Source organism: Schistocerca nitens, chromosome 4 (assembly GCF_023898315.1).
Source record: "Schistocerca nitens isolate TAMUIC-IGC-003100 chromosome 4, iqSchNite1.1, whole genome shotgun sequence".
Classification (NCBI taxonomy): Eukaryota; Metazoa; Arthropoda; class Insecta; order Orthoptera; family Acrididae; genus Schistocerca; species Schistocerca nitens.
In genome coordinates this window covers 685256926-685277638 of record NC_064617.1, presented here as the reverse complement: position 1 = coordinate 685277638, position 20713 = coordinate 685256926, and the positions used below count along the sequence as shown (strand labels likewise).

The window sequence follows — 20713 nt, the reverse complement described above, 5'->3', positions numbered from 1 at the left end:
TTGCCTGACCGATTAAAGTACTCTGTAGTCAAGCCACTTTATAAAAAGGGAGACATGGATAATGTTGACAACTTTAGACCTATTTCCATGCCATCGGTGTTTGCTAAAGTTATCGAGAAAGTTGTATATACAAGGTTACTGGAGCATTTAAATTCACATAATTTGCTGTCAAATGTACAGTTTGGTTTTAGAAATGGTTTAACAACTGAAAATGCTATATTCTCTTTTCTCTGTGAGGTTTTGGACGGATTAAATAAAAGGTTGCGAACGCTAGGTGTTTTCTTTGATTTAACGAAGGCTTTTGACTGTGTTGACCACAAAATATTACTGCAGAAGTTGGACCATTATGGAGTAAGGGGAGTAGCTTACAATTGGTTCGCCTCTTACTTTAAGAACAGAAAGCAGAAGGCAATTCTTCGAAATATTGAGAGTGGTAGTGATGTTCAGTCGCAATGGGGCACTGTTAAGAGGGGCGTTCCCCAAGGGTCGGTGCTGGGGCCACTGCTGTTTCTTATTTATATAAATAATATGCCTTCTCGTATTACAGGTGATTCAAAAATATTTCTGTTTGCTGATGACACCAGCTTGGTAGTGAAGGATCTTGTGTGTAATACTGAAACAGTATCAAATAATGTAGTTCATGAAATAAGTTTGTGGCTTGTGGAAAACAATTTGATGCTAAATCACAGTAAGACTCAGTTTTTTTCAGTTTCTAACTCAATTCAACAAGAACCGATATTTTGATTAGACAGAATGGGCATATTATAAGCGAGACGGAACAGTTCAAGTTCCTAGGCGTTCGGATAGATAGTAAGCTGTTGTAGAAAGCCCATGTCCAGGATCTTGTTCAGAAACTAAATGCTGCTTTATTTACCATTAGAACAGTATCTGAAATAAGTGACAGTTCAACACGAAAAGTAGTCTACTTCGCATATATTCATACGCTTATGTCATATATTATTATTTTTTGGGGTAATTCTTCTGATTCAAAAAGGGTATTTTTGGCTCAAAAACGGGCTGTTCGAGCTATATGTGGTGTAACTTCGAGAACCTCTTGTCGACCCCTATTCAATAGTCTGGGAATTCTGACATTGCCCTCACAGTATATATTTTCTTTAATGTCGTTTGTTGTTAGAAATATTAGCCTATTCCCAACAGTTAGCAGCTTTCACTCAGTTAATACTAGGCAGAAATCAAATCTGTATGTGGAATGCACTTCCTTGACTCTTGTGCAGAAAGGAGTGCACTGTATTCTGCTGCGTCCATTTTCAATAAGCTACCGCAAGAACTCAAAAATCTTAGCAGTAGCCCAAAGTCTTTTAAGTCTAAACTGAAGAGTTTCCTCATGGCTAACTCCTTCTATTCTGTCGAGGAGCTCCTGGAGGAGCAAAAAAATTAAGCAAATTCCAGTATTACATTGTTGATTTTCTTTATCTAAACTTACGACTTGTCGCCTGAATATGTTTTTATATTTCATTTTATCTGTTTCTACTATCGTTTGTTACTTTCTGTTTGTTAGGTATAATCCAAACCAGTTGTCTGTAAAGCAATCAATCCCATAAAACTGAAGTGTTTCTAACTGTAAGTGAGTGATCTACGTCCTACACCATGAAACGCCTTGGGTAGGACACAAAAAATACCAATTGGCGATGTTTTACAATTTAAGGCTTATAACATTTTATGAGTGAATGTGCAAATAGCTTTCCCAGTCGGGCATTGCTTCTGGAATCCAAACTGTTATGTGCGAGGTAAAGTTTGTGATATTACTCTCGAGCAGTGGCGGCTCGTAGGTATACATTATGGGTGTTCACAAATTTTTAACTACAGATAAATAGAGGGAGTGCGAAATTAATAGCAACTGCTGTATAAAAGTTATTAACATATTTATACAGGTTCAGCTGCCGTCAATAATAATAATAATAATAATAATAAACCCCGTGGAGGCCCGGGAAAAGAATAGGCCTCCGGTATGTTCTGCCAGTCGTAAAAGGCGACGAACAGAACAAACCACTAATAGGGCTAACCCCCCTTTTAGTGTGATTAGTTGGTTCAGGACAGAACTATAGAAGCCTCATAAAAGCGCCGTCATGGTCGGGGACGACGCTTGAACCCTAAGCCCGCCCACAATGGTAACGACACTGCTAGCCAACTGGAAAATGATTTAAATCCAAATAGAGGTGTTTTGCAGAATATGCTTCCTACAACCACCCTAGAAGGAAAACAAAGACAGAGGATGAGATGGTCAGATGAAGTTAATCGACACCTCATGTTCTGTTATTACCAAGCAACAAATCTAGGAACCAACACAACTGGATACAGATCACAAGTATACACAACATTCATTAACCAGATACCCAGAATTAAAATTTTTAACAGAACAACGACTAGCTGATCAGATCCGTGTAATAATCAAAAATAACAGTATACCCCAGTCAGAATTAGAAAACATCAAACAACATGTACAACAAATACTGGAACAAAATAATGTGCAATCAGAAGAAGAAGAAAATACAGTAATGGACTCAAACATCCCAGAGCAAACAAACAAAGAACAACACGCATCAATTAAACAATCAGAGGAAAACGAAATCTTAAGACAGCCACCAGAACAAGCACAAATAGAACACGAAGTGACACACATGTTAGATATAGAAGAAAAATTTCAGCTGACATATATAGAATACAAAGACACAAATACAGACATTAGACCATTCTTGCATAGACTGCCAAATAACCCACAAGTCGAAACAACAATAAAAACTATTAACACAATCATACACAACAAAGTAAATGAAAACACAAATATGGAAGAGTTACAACTACTGGTTTATATAGGAGCACTCACTACACTAAATATACACACTAGGCAGAGATCAGAACCAACCAACACACAGAAGAAACCCACAAAACCAGCATGCCAACACAGGCTACAGATCAGAATAGAAAAACTGAGAAAAGACATCGGACAGCTAACACAATTTATAAGAAATGAAATGTCAGAAAAAAAAACGAAAAAGGTTAGGTAAAATCTCACAACAAGAAGCGATTGAGCAATTAGATGAAAAGAAGCAGAAATTACAAGCATTGGCCAAACGACTTAGAAGATACAAAAAAAGTGAAAATAGAAGGAAACAAAACCAAACATTCAACACAAACCAAAAGAAATTTTACCAGACAATAGATAACACACACATTAAAATAGACAATCCACCAAACATAACAGGCATGGAACACTTCTGGAGCAACATATGGTCAAACCCGGTACAACATAACAGGCATGCACGGTGGATACAAGCAGAAACAGACACATACAAGATGATACCACAAATGCCTGAAGTGATAACTTTGCAACATGAAGTAACCCAAGCAATTAATTCTACTCACAATTGGAAAGCTTCTGGAAAAGATAAAATAGCAAATTTCTGGCTAAAGAAGTTCACCTGAACACATTCACATCTAACTAAATTATTTAACAGCTACATTGCAGACCCATACACATTCCCTGATACACTTACACAAGGAATAACTTATCTGAAACCTAAAGATCAAGCAGACACAGCAAACCCTGCTAAATATCGCCCCATAACATGCCTACCAACAATATACAAAATATTAACTTCAGTCATTACACAGAAATTAATGACACATACAACACAGAACAAAATTATAAATGAAGAACAAAAGGGCTGTTGCAAAGGAGCACGAGGGTGTAAAGAGCAACATGTAATAGATGCAGAGGTGACATATCAAGCTAAAACTAAACAAAGGTCGCTGCACTACGCATACATTGATTACCAAAAAGCTTTTGATAGTGTACCCCACTCATGGTTACTACAAATATTGGAAATATACAAAGTAGATCCTAAACTGATACAGTTCCTAAACATAAAAATGAAAAATTGGAAAACCATACTTAATATCCAAACAAATTCAAATAATATCACATCACACCCAATACAGATTAAGCGTGTAATATATCAAGGAGACTCATTAAGTCCTTTCTGGTTCTGCCTTGCTCTGAACCCACTATCCAACATGCTAAATAATACAAATTATGGATACAATATTACTGGAACATACCCACACAAAATCACACATTTGCTATACATGGATGATCTAAAACTACTGGCAGCAACAAATCAACAACTCACCCAATTACTAAAGATAACAGAAGTATTCAGCAATGATATAAATATGGCTTTTGGAACAGGCAAATGTAAGAAAAATAGCATAGTCAAGGGAAAACACACTAAACAAGAAGATTACGTATTGGATAACCACAGCGACTGCATAGAAGCGATGGAAAAAACAGATGCCTATAAATATCTAGGATACAGACAAAAAATAGGAATAGATAATACAAATATTAAAGAAGAACTAAAAGAAAAATATAGACAAAGACTAACAAAAATACTGAAAACAGAATTGACAGCAAGAAACAAGACAAAAGCTACGTATAAATACTTATGCTACACCAATATTGACCTACTCATTTGGAGTAGTGAAATGGAGTAACACAGACCTAGAAGCACTCAATACACTTACACGATCACAATGCCACAAATATAGAATACATCACATACATTCAGCAACAGAAAGATTCACATTAAGCAGAAAGGAAGGAGGAAGGGGATTTATCGATATAAAAAACCTACATTATGAACAGGTAGACAATTTAAGAAAATTCTTTCTAGAACGAGCAGAAACTAGCAAAATACACAAAGCAATCACTCATATAAATACATCGGCTACACGACTGCAATTTAATAACCACTTCTACAACCCTTTAGATCACATAACATCAACAGATACGAAGAAAGTAAATTGGAAAAAGAAAACACTACATGGCAAGCACCCGTATCATCTAACACAGCCACACATCGATCAAGACGCATCCAACACATGGCTAAGAAAAGGCAATATGTACAGTGAGACGGAAGGATTCATGATTGCAATACAGGATCAAACAATAAACACCAGATATTACAGCAAGCATATTATTAAAGATCTCAATACCACAACAGATAAATGCAGACTTTGCAAACAACAAATAGAAACAGTAGATCACATCACATGCGGATGTACTATACTAGCAAATACAGAATACCCCAGAAGACATGACAATGTAGCAAAAATAATACATAAACAGCTTACCTTACAACATAAACTTATAAAACAACACGTTCCCACATACAAGTATGCACCAGAAATGTACTGGAGAATGATGAATACGAATTATACTGAAACAGAACCAATATAACAGATAAAACAACACCACATAACAAACCTGACATCATACTCACCAATAAAAAGAAGAAATTAACACAACTAATCGAAATATCCATACCCAATACAACAAATATACAAAAGAAAACAGGAGAAAAAATTGAAAAATACATCCAACTGGCTGAGGAAGTCAAGGACATGCGGCATCAGGATAAAGTTGACATTATACCAATTATACTATCAACTACAGGAGTCATACCACACAATATCCACCAGTACATCAATGCAATACAGCTACATCCAAATTTATATATACAACTACAGAAGTCCGTAATTATTGATACATGTTTAATTACCCGAAAGTTCCTAAATGCAATATAACATATACCGTACAGTTAAAAGGAAGTTACGCTTGATCAAGATCCGCGTCACTTTCCATTTTTGACCAGACATAACGTCTGAGATAAGAAAGAAATAATAATAATATGCATAACTTGTCTGAAAAGAGAAAGAATTGTTTAGTGGAATTTTGTTGTTTTGTACATAATTAAGTAAAGTTTATGACAAGAATGAAATAATGTTTAAGCTTTCACTACTCCCCGTTTCACAGTTTTTTGTAAGTGGGAGTTTTCGTGCCTTTTTATTTTTTCGGACAAATATACAAGATCCCTAATTCATGTGTTAGTTAACGAATTAACTTCCGGGTTGAAAATCAGACATTCTTACGTTGCACCCACACAACATTTCCTTGTTAAATGTTTGCTTGTAGTCATCCTCATTTGATTTCGTCACTTTGTCAGACAACGGATCTCGTCTAGGAGGCCTACTTTCTTTGCGGCTAGCTCTTCCTGGTAATTTTCTTTTTTGTTAGCCCTTGATACAGGTTCAATGAGAGTTCATGTCGACACTGCACAGGAAAGCCCATTCCTGCACAGTAAAAAACCAGCTCCAAACACAAACTGCCGTTTGTGGAGATTAATAAATTCAAGTAGTACTATCTACCAACAATACAATACTAGAATACAAATGAAGCTGGGAGCCATAAGAACCTAAGGACCAAAGGGCACCGTCTTCGTCCCCCCCCCCCCCCCCCTGTATTTAAGTCAATATCAGAAAAACCAGTGAGAGTGCCTTTCGTGAATGTTCAGATATACATACACTGTGGGCCTACAGTACAGATAAATCTGACACACCATAAGATCAACGGCTGTCAAAAGCATGAATAAAGTCTCACAATCGACAATGATGTGCTTTACGGTTCTCAGCGTCTCAAATGGATTACTATATGATAAAATCCAAAACTTAATGTACTATATCCTCATTCAGAATCCCACAAAATAGGTTTTTCTATCAGTACAACTATAATATATACTGATGACCGACCTAATTTTACTGTGTAGTAAGCGAATTGGCATATCTAAGGAGTGTACTGGAGCCTGGCAGGATTTATGCCAAGTGAACGTAGATAAAAGTCTGCTGCAATTTGCGACCACCTGGTGGCAATGACATAAACCTGTAATTGAGTTGTAAGGGCTAGCAGTGCACGCCGCTAACAGTGCACATTGTTGATCAAATCGGTACGTATTTGGCCCCTAAGGCAATTACGTCATGCCAGTTGCGCAAGCGCAGAAGCTCCTTAGAACGAGCACAAGTGAAGGTGTGTTCACGACCCTGATGCCAAATTTCAGCGAGTCTAGAGGAGCAATGTTGCACAGACCGCGGTAGATAATGATGATGATAATGATGATGACGATGATGGTGTTTGGTTTGTGGGGCGCTCAACTGCGCGGTTATCAGCGCCCGTACAAATTCCCGACCTTTCCTCAGTCCAAACTCGCCACATTCATGAATGATGATGAAATGATGAGGACAAGACAAACACCCAGTCATCTCGAGGCAGGTGAAAATCCCTGGCCCCGCCGTGAATCGAACCTGGGACCCCGTTCTCAGGAAGCGAGAACGCGACCTCGAGACCACGAGCTGCGGACAGCGCAGTAGAGTCGTTGCCGTGTATTTCAGATAACCACATTCACATTACGTTTAACCAATAATTTCGCAAGGTGTTAAAATTTAGGGTGTTCACGTGCTCTTGTGCTCTTACACAACAGCCGCCGCTGCTCTCGAGTACATTACTTTTTTTTAATTTTTTAGAAAAAGGCGTCGTTAAGAGAACTGGACGACAATCGCAGCCACACTCACGTCGAGAACCGTGCATTGTCACTGACAGCAAGCAGAGAACGTACCTGCCTCATGACATCGGAGAAATTGACGTGTGACAGCGTGTCGAGGGCACGGTAATTAGCGAGGTCTTTGGGGGTGAACAGGTCGAAGTCGGCCCACTCCATCTGCGCCAGCGAGGTCACCAGGCTGCGGAACACGGCGCGCGTGTCAGCGTCCAGCTCTGACAGCTGCCTGCAACAGTGGCGCCCTCTTCAGCGAACGCGTTACAAACCATGTGGCGCTCAACACCGTTAGTAATCGTAGTATTCAATCCAGTCCATCTTTGGCTGATTGATACAGCGACCAGTTTTCATTGTTATATATTAAAAATAGAACCGTCACAGTTGCAAAGTTATTCTTATTTAAAAATAACGCATTTCGCCATGTTTACGCATCATCACATTATGTAAAATTGTCAAATGAAGTTCATTGTGACTGCTACCAAAGCTCTACATCATCCACATACACATAAACTAAAAGGAACTGTCGGAACCTTTGAACTATTATAGCCGGCCAGTGTGGCCGAGCGGTTCTAGGCGCTTCAGTCTACATCTACATCCACGTGATTACTCTGCTATTCACAATAAAGTGCCTGGCAGAGGGTTCATTGAACCACCTTCATGCTGTCTCTCTCTACCGTTCCACTCTCGAAAAGCACGCGGGAAAAACGAGCACTTAAATTTTTCCGTGCGAGCCCTAATTTCTCTAACTTTATCGTGATGATCATTTCTCCCTACGTAGGTGGGTGCCAACAGAATGATTTTGTAATCGGAGGAGAAAACTGGTGATTGAAATTTCATGAGAAGATCCCTTCGCAACGAATAATGCCTTTGTTTTAATGATTGCCACTCCAGTCCACGTATCATGTCTGTGACACTAGCTTCCCTATTTCGCGATAATACAAAACGAGCTGCCCTTCTTTGTACTTTTTCGATGTCATCCGTCAGTTCCACCCGATGCGGATCTCACATCGCACAGCAGTACTCCAGAATATGGCGGACAAGCGTAGTGTAAGCAGTCTCTTTGGTAAACCTGTTGCACCTTCTAAGTGTTCTGCCAATGACTCGCAGTCTTTGGTTTGCTGTACCCACAATATTAGCTATGTGATCGTTCCAATTTAGGTTATTTGTGATTGTAATCCCTAAGTATTTAGTTGAATTTACAGCCCTCAGATTTGTGTGACTTATCGCGTAATCGAAATTTAGCTCATTTCTTTCAGTACTCATGTGAATAACTTCGCACTTTTCTTTATTCAGGGTCAATTGCCACTTTTCGCACCATACAGATATCTTATCTAAATCATTTTGCAAGTCGTTTTGATCATATGATGACTCTACAAGACGGTAAATGACAGCATCATCTGCAAACAATCTAAGACGGCTACTCAGATTGTCTCCTATGTCGTCAATATAGATCAGGAACAATAGAGGGCCTATAACACTTCCTTGGGGAACGCCGGATATTACTTCTGTTTTACTCGATGACTTTCCGTCTATTACTACGAAGTGTGACCTTTCTGACAGGAAAATATAGATCAGGAACAATAGAGGGCCTATAACACTTCCTTGGGGAACGCCGGATATTACTTCTGTTTTACTCGATGACTTTCCGTCTATTACTACGAAGTGTGACCTTTCTGACAGGAAATAACGAATCCAGTCGCACAACTGAGGCGATAATCCGTATGCACGCAGTTTGATTAGAAGACGCTTGTGAGGAACGGTGTCGAAAGCCTTCTGGAAATCTAAAAATATGGAATCAATTTTACATCCCCTGTCGATAGCACTTATTACTTCATGAGTATAAAGAGCTAATTGTGTTTCACAGGAACGATATTTTCTGAATCCGTGCTGACTATTTGTCAATAAATAGTTTTCTTCGAGGTACTTCATAATGTTCGAATACAGTATATGTTCTAAATCCCTACTGCAAATCGACGTTAGTGATATAGGCCTTTAATTCAACAGATTACTCCTACTTCCCTTTTTGGGTATTGGTGTGACTTGACCAATTTTCCAGTCTTTAGGTATGTATCTTTCTGTGAACGAGTGGTTGTATATAATTGCTAAATATGGAGCTATTTTATCAGCATAGTCTGAGAGGAACCTGACTGGTATACAATCTGGACCGGAGGCCTTGCCTTTATTAAATGATTTAAGCTGCTTTGTTACACCGAGGATATCAACTTCTATGTTTCTCATCTTGGCAGTTGCTCTTGATTGGAATTCAGGAATATTTACTTCGTCTTCTTTGGTGAAGGAGTTTCGAAAAACCGTGTTTAATAACTCTGCCAGTTTAGAACCGCGTGACCGCTACGGTCGCAGGTTCGAATCCTGCCTCGGGTGTGGATGTGTGTGATGTCCTTAGGTTTGTTAGGTTTAAGTAGTTCTAAGTTCTAGGGGACTGATGACCTCAGTTGTTAAGTCCCATAGTGCTCAGAGCCATTTGAACTGTTACAGCATCAAGTAGAGCACAGTGTAGAGCCAAGCGTAGATATTGTCCTGGATGCCAAACAGCAGGGCGGTCTAACTGGCAATGGCGTAATGTGTACGGACACACGTACACCAGTTTATCATATAAATTTAAAGCGACGATACTGTACAGTATGTGCATAAGGAAAGATCTGGCCGACCAAAAACATCAATAAGTCCAGCTTCCAACGCTGCTGTGTTGCAAGATTTTACTTGGCCACCTCAAAAACCTTCGAAGCAGTGAGCACGTAAAAGCAATATAAGTCGATTAAGCGTACAATGAATTCTGAAGGCTGCGAAGTGCAAAGTGTATATTCCAGGATCGCTGCCCGCAAGGAACGAGGATGACCCGGATCGAAGGATGGAGTATGCAAGTGGTCTGAATGCATGCATCGCGAGGATGAGCGGTTTGCACGGATGGCTATCCGGTCGGACGAGGTGCAATTCAAACGGAACGGTACTGTAAACCGCCAGAACTTCGTGTACTGGGCTCCTGAAAATCCGCAGGTTCACGTGGACAAACATGTTAATCTACCGGGTGTTAATGTGTGGTGTGGTCTGTCGTCGCGCGGTTTGCTGGCTCATTCCTTTTGAAGGTACCGTGACTGCTGAGGTGTATCTTCAAATGCTGCAATCATAGATTTTACCTGTCATCCGAGAGATGTTTGGAAATGAAAGATTTTATCTACAAGATGGAACTTCCTCTCATTTCCAAAGAGATGTAAGAGCCTACTTGGATCAAAATCTGCCTGGACGATGGATAGGTCGAAAGACGAGACCCACCACGGTCTCCAGACCTTACACCTCTTGACTTCTACCGATGGCGCACCTAGAAAAATGAAGTTTATCATCAGACTCCAGCTACACTGAACGAGCTACGAGAAACCATCGAGGCGTTCTGTGTGGCTATCACACCGGCAACACTGACACCCGTTATTCACTCAATAGTTCGCCGGCATCTATGTTGTTTGGCTGCTAATGGGGGTAACTTTGAACACACAAAATAACCTTCCCCCCGTGCAAGAATTGTAATGGTATGTCATTTTGTTCCATTAATGTTGACTATGAAAAGTGTCTACATTTATCTCGACCCCTCTTCATAGGATACAGGAAAAGAAACATCATCATCTCTCTTTCTGAAATGGCCGCTAAGGAATATTTTAAATCTTCAACAAATGGTTCAATGAAAACGTTTAATCACTAAACTTCTGACAAGACTAGTACATCCACGTCAGCATTCCTCATAGAACTTCGTAACCTATAAAAAGTACTAAAACAATTAAATATTGAAAAGTAGATAGCGGTTAGCTTTTGGAGCTAGAGGTATAGTACAACATGAATTGGAACATCCACATTCTTCAGCTATAATTGAGATATTGATATAGGTGGGTTTAAAATTTGAAAAATAACCTACTCGTAGATTACTACGCACATTTATGTCTCCTAGCAGAGCTACAGTCGCTTTTAGAAAACCTCGAAGACTTCAAGCTCTTAAAATTAGAAGAGATGTATTCAACAAGCTTCTGGCCCACATTATAAGCCTTGTCGATAATGCGGTGAAAGTTGAATTAAACAACTATGTGATGCAAATTCCTTCTGTTCCAATGAAGCTTATCTTTAACACTTGAAATGTAAAGGAAAGTTTTGAAAATCAATGATAGATCTTAGGAAATGGGCTGTTATTGAAGACAGGTGAAATACTGTACCTGTAATCCTATACTGCACAAGTCTGTTCAATCTACTAGGATTAAAGTGTGGGAGCAATTCAAAAATAAAAGAGAATACTCTAGATTCTTAGGGGCATGTACTGGTAAGAATCTGAACTGGATGTCGCATACTACAGAGATTCTCAAATGTCTAACCCTTGCAAGGTGTGTGTTACGAGTAATACCATATTTCGGAAATGAAACTATCAAGACGTTGACACTTCTCTCTTATTTTCATTTACTAGTGTCGTAAGGTATCACATTTGTTGATAACCTGTCATTGCCCAAGAAAATGTTCGTTTCACACAGTCATGTAACAAGGATAGTCATGTAACAAGGATCGTATGTGATGCCCACTCTAGAACAACAAGAGAGTACATTTATTCCCTTATCAACTTTGTTGTCAAAAATCAGTCTCAATTTTCTCAATAGCATTCCTCGAAAAGAACGGCACCTTCCTTCCAGGGATTTCCATTTGATTTCCTGAATCATCTCCGTAATATTTGCGCGTTGATCGAACCTACCGCTAACCAGTCTAGTAGCCCGCCTCTGAATTGCTTCGGCGTCTTCCTTTAATCCGCCCTGGTGGGGATCCCAGACATTGGAGCAATACTCAAGAATGTCGCACTAATTTTGTAGAGGATGTTTAAGTTTCAGTTTCAAAACGCTGTATAAAAAAAGGGACACTGTTCATAATGGCGTCAGATTTGAACAGAATATAATTGGAGAAGGGGGAAACGTTACGGAAACAAAAATTATTTAACGAATATTTTACCACTTGATGACGTTGCACACGCCAGAATATGCAAAATTATAGACACGGGATACACGGCTGTTCCTCGGTTTGCGTTGAGATGCTCGGCATGACAGTCTCAATGGAGGATTGCGCGCTGCTGGAAAAGCTCTTTTACAAGAACGGTAACTGTGCGCCAGTAGTTTTGCAGAAATTCTAGGCACTCAGAGGTAAGAAAAAGGGGTTTGTTCGACGTCTGTCAAGACTCTGGAGGAAATCATTACAACATTCGAGAAGACAGGTCCTTTTGAAGTGCAGGTGGTGGAGGGAAGAAAATAATTGATCCGACGCCAGAAGAAGATGTAGGCACAAGATTGTAGAAGGGGTCAGACAGTGATGTGAAAGCATGCAGTACACGGTGAATTGCCCGTACTTTGGACATGCCTGTGACCACAGTGCATAAAATTCTACCAAACATTTCGCATTGTTACCCGTACATAGTTATCTATGCTGAGAAGTTACTTCATGCTGACCTACCAGTAAGGCACACGATTGCCATAGAATTTGTTGCTCGCGTGAGAGTGGACAATGAATGGCCACGAAACATACGTAGACAGATAAAGCCCATTTCCATATCCAAGGAATCGCTAATACACAGAATTGCGGAATATGGGCAACGGAAAATCCGCTCGCACGTCAACTGGTACCACTACATTCTGCAACGGTAACTGTGTGTTGCGGGTTGTCGGCATCGCTTATCGTAGGGTCACATTTTTTCAAAAATGGTTCAAATGGCTCTAAGTACTACATCTTAACATCTGAGGTTATCAGTCCCCTAGACTTACAACTACTCAAACCTAACTAACCTAAGGACATCACACACATCCATGCCCGAGGCAGGATTCGAACCTGCGACCGCAGCAGCAGCAGCTCGTTTCCGGACTGAAGCACCTACAACCGCTCGGTCACAGCGGCCGGCTCGCATTTTTTCGAGGAGATCCGTCCTGCTGGTCCTGCTACCCGTACCGCCACTGGTAAATACTATGAGAGTCTTTCGCACACTATCATCATTTCCACCCTTCAACAGGATGGATGTATGGGTAAGAACTTTTTATGCTAGACGGCGCCCCTCCACGCGGTGAACAACCAGTGAACCGGCTGCAGCAGAGGCATTTTGGTAATGCTAGAATTATCAGCAGTCAATTCCCTAAATCCTGGTTGTCCAAATCACTTGATCTTAATCCGTGTGACTTCTGGCTGTGGGGTTATCTGAAAGTTGCTGTGTCCAGTGCTCCGATTACAAACTTATCTGAATTGAAAGCACGCATATTGAGCAACGCTCTCTGAACGTGACCTCTGAGATATTCTGATCTGTTGTGGAACATGCTGTTTCTCTGTTTCAGCTTTTGGCAGGAAACGGTGGTCAGCATACTGAACATGTCTTTCGCCAGTCTCATAACAGTTAGAAATCGATTTTATTGTTGCTCTTTGTGCGATTTGTGGCATCAGGACAGTTAAAACCCGATCTCAGTGCTGCTTTTTATGATGTTTCTGGCCTCAGCGCAACTAAACATCGAGTTCATTGTTGCTTTTTATGCGCTTTTGGTCTCGGGGCGATTAAAATGGATGTTCAAAAATGGTTCAAATGGCTCTGAGCACTATGGGATTCAACTGCTGTGGTCATCAGTCCCCTAGAACTTAGAACTACTTAAACCTAACTAACCTAAGGACATCACACACATCCATGCCCGAGGCAGGATTCGAACCTGCGACCGTAGCAGTCGCACGGTTCCGGACTGCGCGCCTAGAACCGCGAGACCACCGCGGCCGGCTAAAATGGATGTCATTGTTGATTTTTATGCGGTTTCGGCAGTGAACAATTAAAGACCTGGCCGTGTTGGTTGGCCTTACCTCACTAACAGTGCCACAACTGTTGGATGTCAAACTTGTAAGGTCACGCACATTGTACAGTACGGTTGTTCTAATGTGCAACTCACACCATACCCGTCGTATTGCGTTTTATCTATCATATGTAGCAGAACCCATTTACGTTATGATGCTTGCAATGGTATGTAGTGGTAAAATTTTCGTTATTTTTTTATAGTGTTTTCCCCTTCCCCAATAATATTCCTTTCAAATTTGACGTCATTCTGAGCAGCAGCTGTTTTTATACAGTATTTTAAAACACTACCCTAAGACTCTCCAAATAAACAAGTCGACCATTCGCCTTCTCCACAACAATCCTTACATGTTCGTTCCATTTCGTATCGCTTTGCATCGTTATGCCTGGATATGTAACCGACCTGACTGTGTCAAGGAGCACATTACTAAAGACTGTGTTCGAACATTACGGGATTGCTTCTCCTACTCATCTGCATTAAATTCCATTTTTCTATATTCATCACACGAACTAGAAATTTCGTCTCAATCGTATCGTCGTACAGTCACTCAACTTCGACACCTTCACATACGCCACAGCATCATCAGCAAACAGCCGCAGGTTTCTGCCCATCCTGTCCGCCAAATCATTTCTGTATGTAGAAATATCAGCGGTCCTATCACACTTCCCTGGGGCACTGGGGCACACCTGACGATACACTTGTCTCTGATGAACACTCGCCATCAGGGACAACGTACTGGGTCGTATTACTTAACAAGTCTTCGAGCCGTTCTCATATCTGGGAACCTATTTCATACTTTCGGACCCCTCCAGTAACAGTCTACAGTGGCGCATCGAGTTAAAGTTTTTTTTCGAAATTCTAGGAATATGGAATCAGCCACTTTCCCTTCATCCATATTTCGTGGTATATCTTGTGAGAAAAGGAAAATCTGTGTTTCGCACAACCGATGCTTTCAAAAACCTTACCGATTCGAGGCCAGAAGCTTTTCCATCTTACGGAAGTTCATTACATTCGAACTGAGAATAGGATATTCAAGAATACTGCAGCAAACCCATGTCAGATATTGGTCTGTAATTTTGTGGAGTAGTTCCGTTATTCTTTTTATGTAGAGGAGTCACTTGCGTTTTTATCCAGTCGCTAGGGACTTTGGGCTGGACGAGAGATTCGCGATAAATACACCCTCAGGAAGGGGACAGTGCCTTGAATACTTTTTCGTAAAACCGAATTGGGATTCCATCCGGATCTGCCGACTTATCAAGTGTGCTTATTTCGTGACATTAAGTTATTTAATTATACTAAACGTATAACAAGCCCAGCATAGTCAGACGTTTGTGGCCTGAAGCTGACACAACGTGTTTAATCAATGACGTTGGATTCCAAACCACTGTTGGTTTTGTTACTATCATTCAAGTAGTGTAATTAAGACAGTGTCTTGAAAGGAGGATATAAGATGAACATCAACAAAAGCAAAACGAGGATAATGGAATGTAGTCGAGTTAACTCGGGTGATGCTGAGCGAATTAGATTAGGAAATGAGACGCTTAAAGTAGTAAATGAGTTTTGCTATTTGGGGAGCAAAATAACTGATGATTGTCGAAGTAGAGAGGATATAAAATGTAGACTTGTAATGGCAAGGAAAGCGTTTCTGAAGAAGAGAAATTTGTAAACATCGAGTATAGATTTCTGTGTCAGGAAGTCGTTAGTGTAAGTATTTGTATGGAGTGTAGCCATGTTTGGAAGTGAAACATCGACGATAAATAGTTTGGACAAGAAGAGAATAGAAGCTTTCGAAATGTGGTGCTACAGAAGAATGCTGAAGATTAGATGGGTAGTAATGAGGTGGTATTATATAGAATTGGAGAGAAGAGAAATTTGTGGCACAATTTGACTAAAAGAAGGGATCGGTTGGTAGGGCATATTCTGAGGCATCAAGGGATCACCAATTTAGTACTGGAGGGCAGCGTGGATGGTAAAAATTGTAGAGGGAGACCAAGAGATGAATACACGAAGCAGATTCAGAAGGATGTAGGTTGCAGTAGGTACTGGGAGATGAAGATGCTTGCACGGGGTAGAGTAGCATGGATAGCTGCATCAAACCCGTCTCAGGACTGAAGACCACACGCACAAGTCATGTAACTGTACTGAACCTGTAACAAGCCCAGCATAGTCAGACGAGTTGCCTGACCATACTGGGCTTGTTACCACTATGAAGATACGGAACCCAGTTTATTTTGGCCTAGCTGCATACGACTCTGTTCGTTGCACATGCTGGCGTGCATGCTTGACAACTGTCCCATTTGATGATCCATTGCTCTTTGTCGTTGCGGTTAGGGATGTCAGGCTACTCTTGTGGCTTGGAGATAACACCATGTGTTTAAGCAATGGCATTGGATTCCAACCCGTTGTTGGTGTTGTTACCATTATTCAAGTAGTGTAATGATTGGTCTGAGAAATCGGGGTGCACATGAAGTGCACGCAGCGACTCTCACCTGCGCTCATAGTCGAGCAGTTTGTCCCAGTGCACCCGGTTGTTGTCGCAGACGACGACGGCGGGGTAGGCGACCTCGTACACGGGGTAGTTGGTGGTCTCGACGACGGTCATGGTGGTCCTGCAGCCGAAGCGGCGCGCCACCTCCAGCGACATGACGACCGCCCCCAGCACAGCCAGCAAGCAGGTGCCGGCCCACACCACCCTGCGGGGTCCCCACCGCGCTCTCTTACCACACGCTGGCTTCCGTCTACTCTACTAACTGGCAATAGTATCTACACTGTTTTTAATTAATACATGGCGTGCTGAAAAATAATCCCTACAAATTTCTTATTCTGTTCTCAATATTGGTTCAGGTATTACATCTCATGTGCATTACTCAGTCGACTTTCTAGCTGCAGTGACCGAAGTTGCAACCCTGTGCCGCTAGAGGACTCTACACTGTAGCGTGTAACAATGCGATATGCAACGTAACTGTGCCGGTTCGTGAGAAACAGCCTGCTATAATCGAGTTTCGACTTCTAAGAGTTCTTACACAGATGAAGCAGCCTCTCCTTCATTATGACAATGCCAGCTCACACGTGGGCACTGTGACATTTGCAACAATCCGACGCCTTAGGTTCACTCTCATTGATCATCTTCCACACAGCCTGGACCTGGCCCCATCCGTTTTTCATTTTTTTCCAACACTTAAAGAACACCTTCAAGTACTTCACTTTGATAGTGATGAGGCGGTGCAAGCAGAGCTGAGGCTGTGGCTCCGCCAACACAAAGTCGAACATTCTACAGTGATGGTATCAACATACTGGTCTCTCTGGTTTATCGCCAGGATGACTACGTTGAGAAATAGATTCGTAGACATCAAGAATAAAGATGTAGACTGTTAAAAATGTTCGTTTTATTTAAAAATCTTTAAGTGTTATCACACGAAAAATTCAGAGGCATTACTTTTCAGCACGTCTTCGTACTAGGAAATACAGTTCAAATGCTTCAAATGGCTCTAAGCACTATGGGACTTAACATCTGATGTCATCAGTCCCCTAGACTTAGAACTAATTAAACCTAACTAACCTAAGAACATCACACACATCCATGCCCGAGGCAGGATTCGAACCTGCGACCGCAGCAGTAGCGCGGTTCCGGACTGAAGCGCCTAGAACCGCTCAGCCACCGCGACCGGCAGCAAATACAGTGATGGCCACGTACACTGATCAGCCAGAACATTATGAACAGCGGGCTTCTATCCATATACACCAGTCCAGGCGATGGCAGGGTCACCTGGCGAGGAGTGACTGCTAGTCAAACCCACACACGGTGCATGTAGCATCAGTGAGCGTGCTGTCTGTGAGTAGAATGGCGACGGCGTTCGATTTATCCGAGTTTGACCGAGAGCACATTGTGATGGTCTGGAGGCTCAGCACGAGCACTGCGGAAATTGCACGACTTTTCGGGTGTTCGAGCACTGCTGTGATGAGTGTCTTCAACACGTGGCGAAACTTAGGTGAAACCACGTCCAGACGTCGCGGTGTTGGGCTGCTACCCCTCATTACAGATGTCGGAGGCCGTAGGTCGGGCAGACTGATAAAACAGGACAGATGGAGAGCTGCGGCAGAAATAACGTTAGACTTTCAGGCTGGGCAGAGCAGAAGTGTGTCTGAACACACAGTACACCGAACACTCCAAACGATGGGCCTCCGCAGCCAACGACCCGTGCATGTGCCAATGTTAACAGCATGACATCGGCGACTACGAGTGAAATGGCCGCATGACCATCGGCACCCAAAGTTGGCGCAGTGGCAGAGCCTTGCATGGTCTGATCAATTCCAATATCTTATTCACCATGCTGATGGTAAGGCACGTATCTGTCGCCTTCCAGGGGAACAGCTCCTTAACACCTCTACTGTGGGATGGAGAGAAGCTGGCAACAGCTCCATTATGCCCCGGGAACATTCACGTGGGCCTCTGTGGGTCCAGTGGGACTCATGCAAGAGACCATGACAGCCAAGGAGTATCGTACACTGCTTGCAGAATACGACACCCCTTCATGTTAACCATGTTTCCTGACAGCAGTTACATTTTTCAGCAAGATTATGCATGATGTTAGAAGGGCAGGAGTGTGATGGAGTGGTTCCAGGAACACAACGAGAAGTTCCAATTGAAATTCTGGTCCCCCCAACTCGTCAGATTTGAACCCAATTGAACACATCTGGGATGTCACTGAACATGGCGTCAGAGCTCTTCGGCCCCCTCCCCAGAATGTACAGGAATTAGGTGACTTGTGTGCACAGATGATGCGCCAACTCCCTCCTGTAGCCTACCAGGGTCTCATTCTTTCCAAGCCTCGACATGTCGCCACCGTTCTGCCAAATTTGAACATACCAGCTATTAGGCAGATGATCGTAATGGTCTGGGTCATCAGTGTGCATTACAGCATCATACCGTTGAAGGACACTGGATTGGTAAAACTCTAGTAAATACTTTTGTCGACAGTATCTATATACATAGTTGAATAAACTGTTCTCAGGCTTCCATTCACATTATGTGGCTACAGTACCACGACCTTTCAACCGTCCCCATTGTCAAATGGAATAACTGTTGATGGACTGCTGGTGCACGATTAAGTACTCTAGCTGCTGGCTCTGACATCACTGGTGCCCATGGTGTTGCCATACATGGGTATACGTCGACTCCAATTTCGAGGTATGTACTGGATCTCTTGTGCTAACAATACCCTGTAATATCACAATTTGGATTGTTATCTTAATAGCCACATGAAACATCTCAGCTGATATATTACTGAAAACTATGTCATGACCTACAATTTGTGGCACCTTAGGTGAATGGCATCTCACTGTACCAGTGCCATTCCACCAGCTTTGGAGGTACTTTAGCTGCATGTGTTGATGACAAAATACAGAGGCGGCAGCCCTCAGCTCAGTATAGCGCGGGTTCCGGCATTAGCAACGTTGAAGTGGGCAAATCGAACATGTAGTTAAAGTATGGCCCCATTTATGTTGATATCATGAGCACCAGTGTGTAAGGTGGCGTGGTCTCCTGAACTTCATTTCTTACATATTCCGTCCTCACAATCGTATTCTGCTCATCAAGACGCTGCATTCGAACCCAAACTCGATAAGGTAGAGTCAATTTTGTATGAATTCATGTAAGTGATATGCAAATCTAATAAGTAAAAAGCAAGTGCGCACCGAGTTTGAAAAAGTCGAGGCTGGCGTACACAACATGACGGCCACAGGAATTTTCGTTCTGAGGAGGCGGCCGGCCCGCCGGGAGGCCCGTCCCTTCAGAGGGGTGGATCGGCAGACACCTACTTTCGCAGGAACGACAGCCCAGAGAGAGGACAGCTATTGCCAGAGCGAAGGGATAACGACACCTGTGTTCGACTTAAAAGCAAATTCCACTAAACTGTGTGGGAGCGCCCATAAGACGCATTTTTTGACGAATCGACTGCGTAGTTATGGAGTTCTCACAGGAGGACAGTATACGCTTAACGGAGATGCTACATATTTCCGCACTGGTCGACTAAAACGAAACGTCATTCTCCCGTTTAAAAGAGCAGCGCTGATAGGCCGGAGGAATGAGGGAAGACAGCGAATGATATACCCTTGCAACTTTTCCAGGAAAAAGGGCCGTTCCATTGTCGCTCTTGGAGCGGGAACACGTAACGAGAGCAAGTGCGCTCGTACGTGTACGCATAGAGCGAGGAACAAAGTCTCTCCTCAGTACTTCATTGGGAGAGCACCTCTGTCGTTAGTGAATTGGAGTGATACTCTATATTGAGTTGCTCGCGATTAAGCATTGTTCACTGTGTTGGCCGCCACACTTATTGTGCAGTGTGAGTATTAGTTAAATACCTGCGAGCGAATATTGAGTGGCATCACGGTGGACTGGTTATCTGACCGGTGTACCACGCCAATAGTTAGACTAGGGGCGGATAGGAGTCCTTGACT

At 42.1% G+C, this 20713-nt stretch overlaps 1 protein-coding gene across 1 annotated transcript in view; it reads right to left on the bottom strand.

The window, feature by feature from the left end:
- LOC126252501 (pickpocket protein 19-like) overlaps positions 1-20713 on the bottom strand; it is a 150639-nt gene that overhangs the window by 110284 nt on the left and 19642 nt on the right. Inside the window, exons 3-4 of the mRNA XM_049953396.1 lie at positions 16747-16950; positions 7470-7638 (exon numbers count right to left, since the gene is read on the bottom strand). Coding sequence (XP_049809353.1) covers positions 7470-7638; positions 16747-16950 — 373 coding nt within the window. The remainder of the gene's footprint in view (positions 1-7469; positions 7639-16746; positions 16951-20713) is intronic.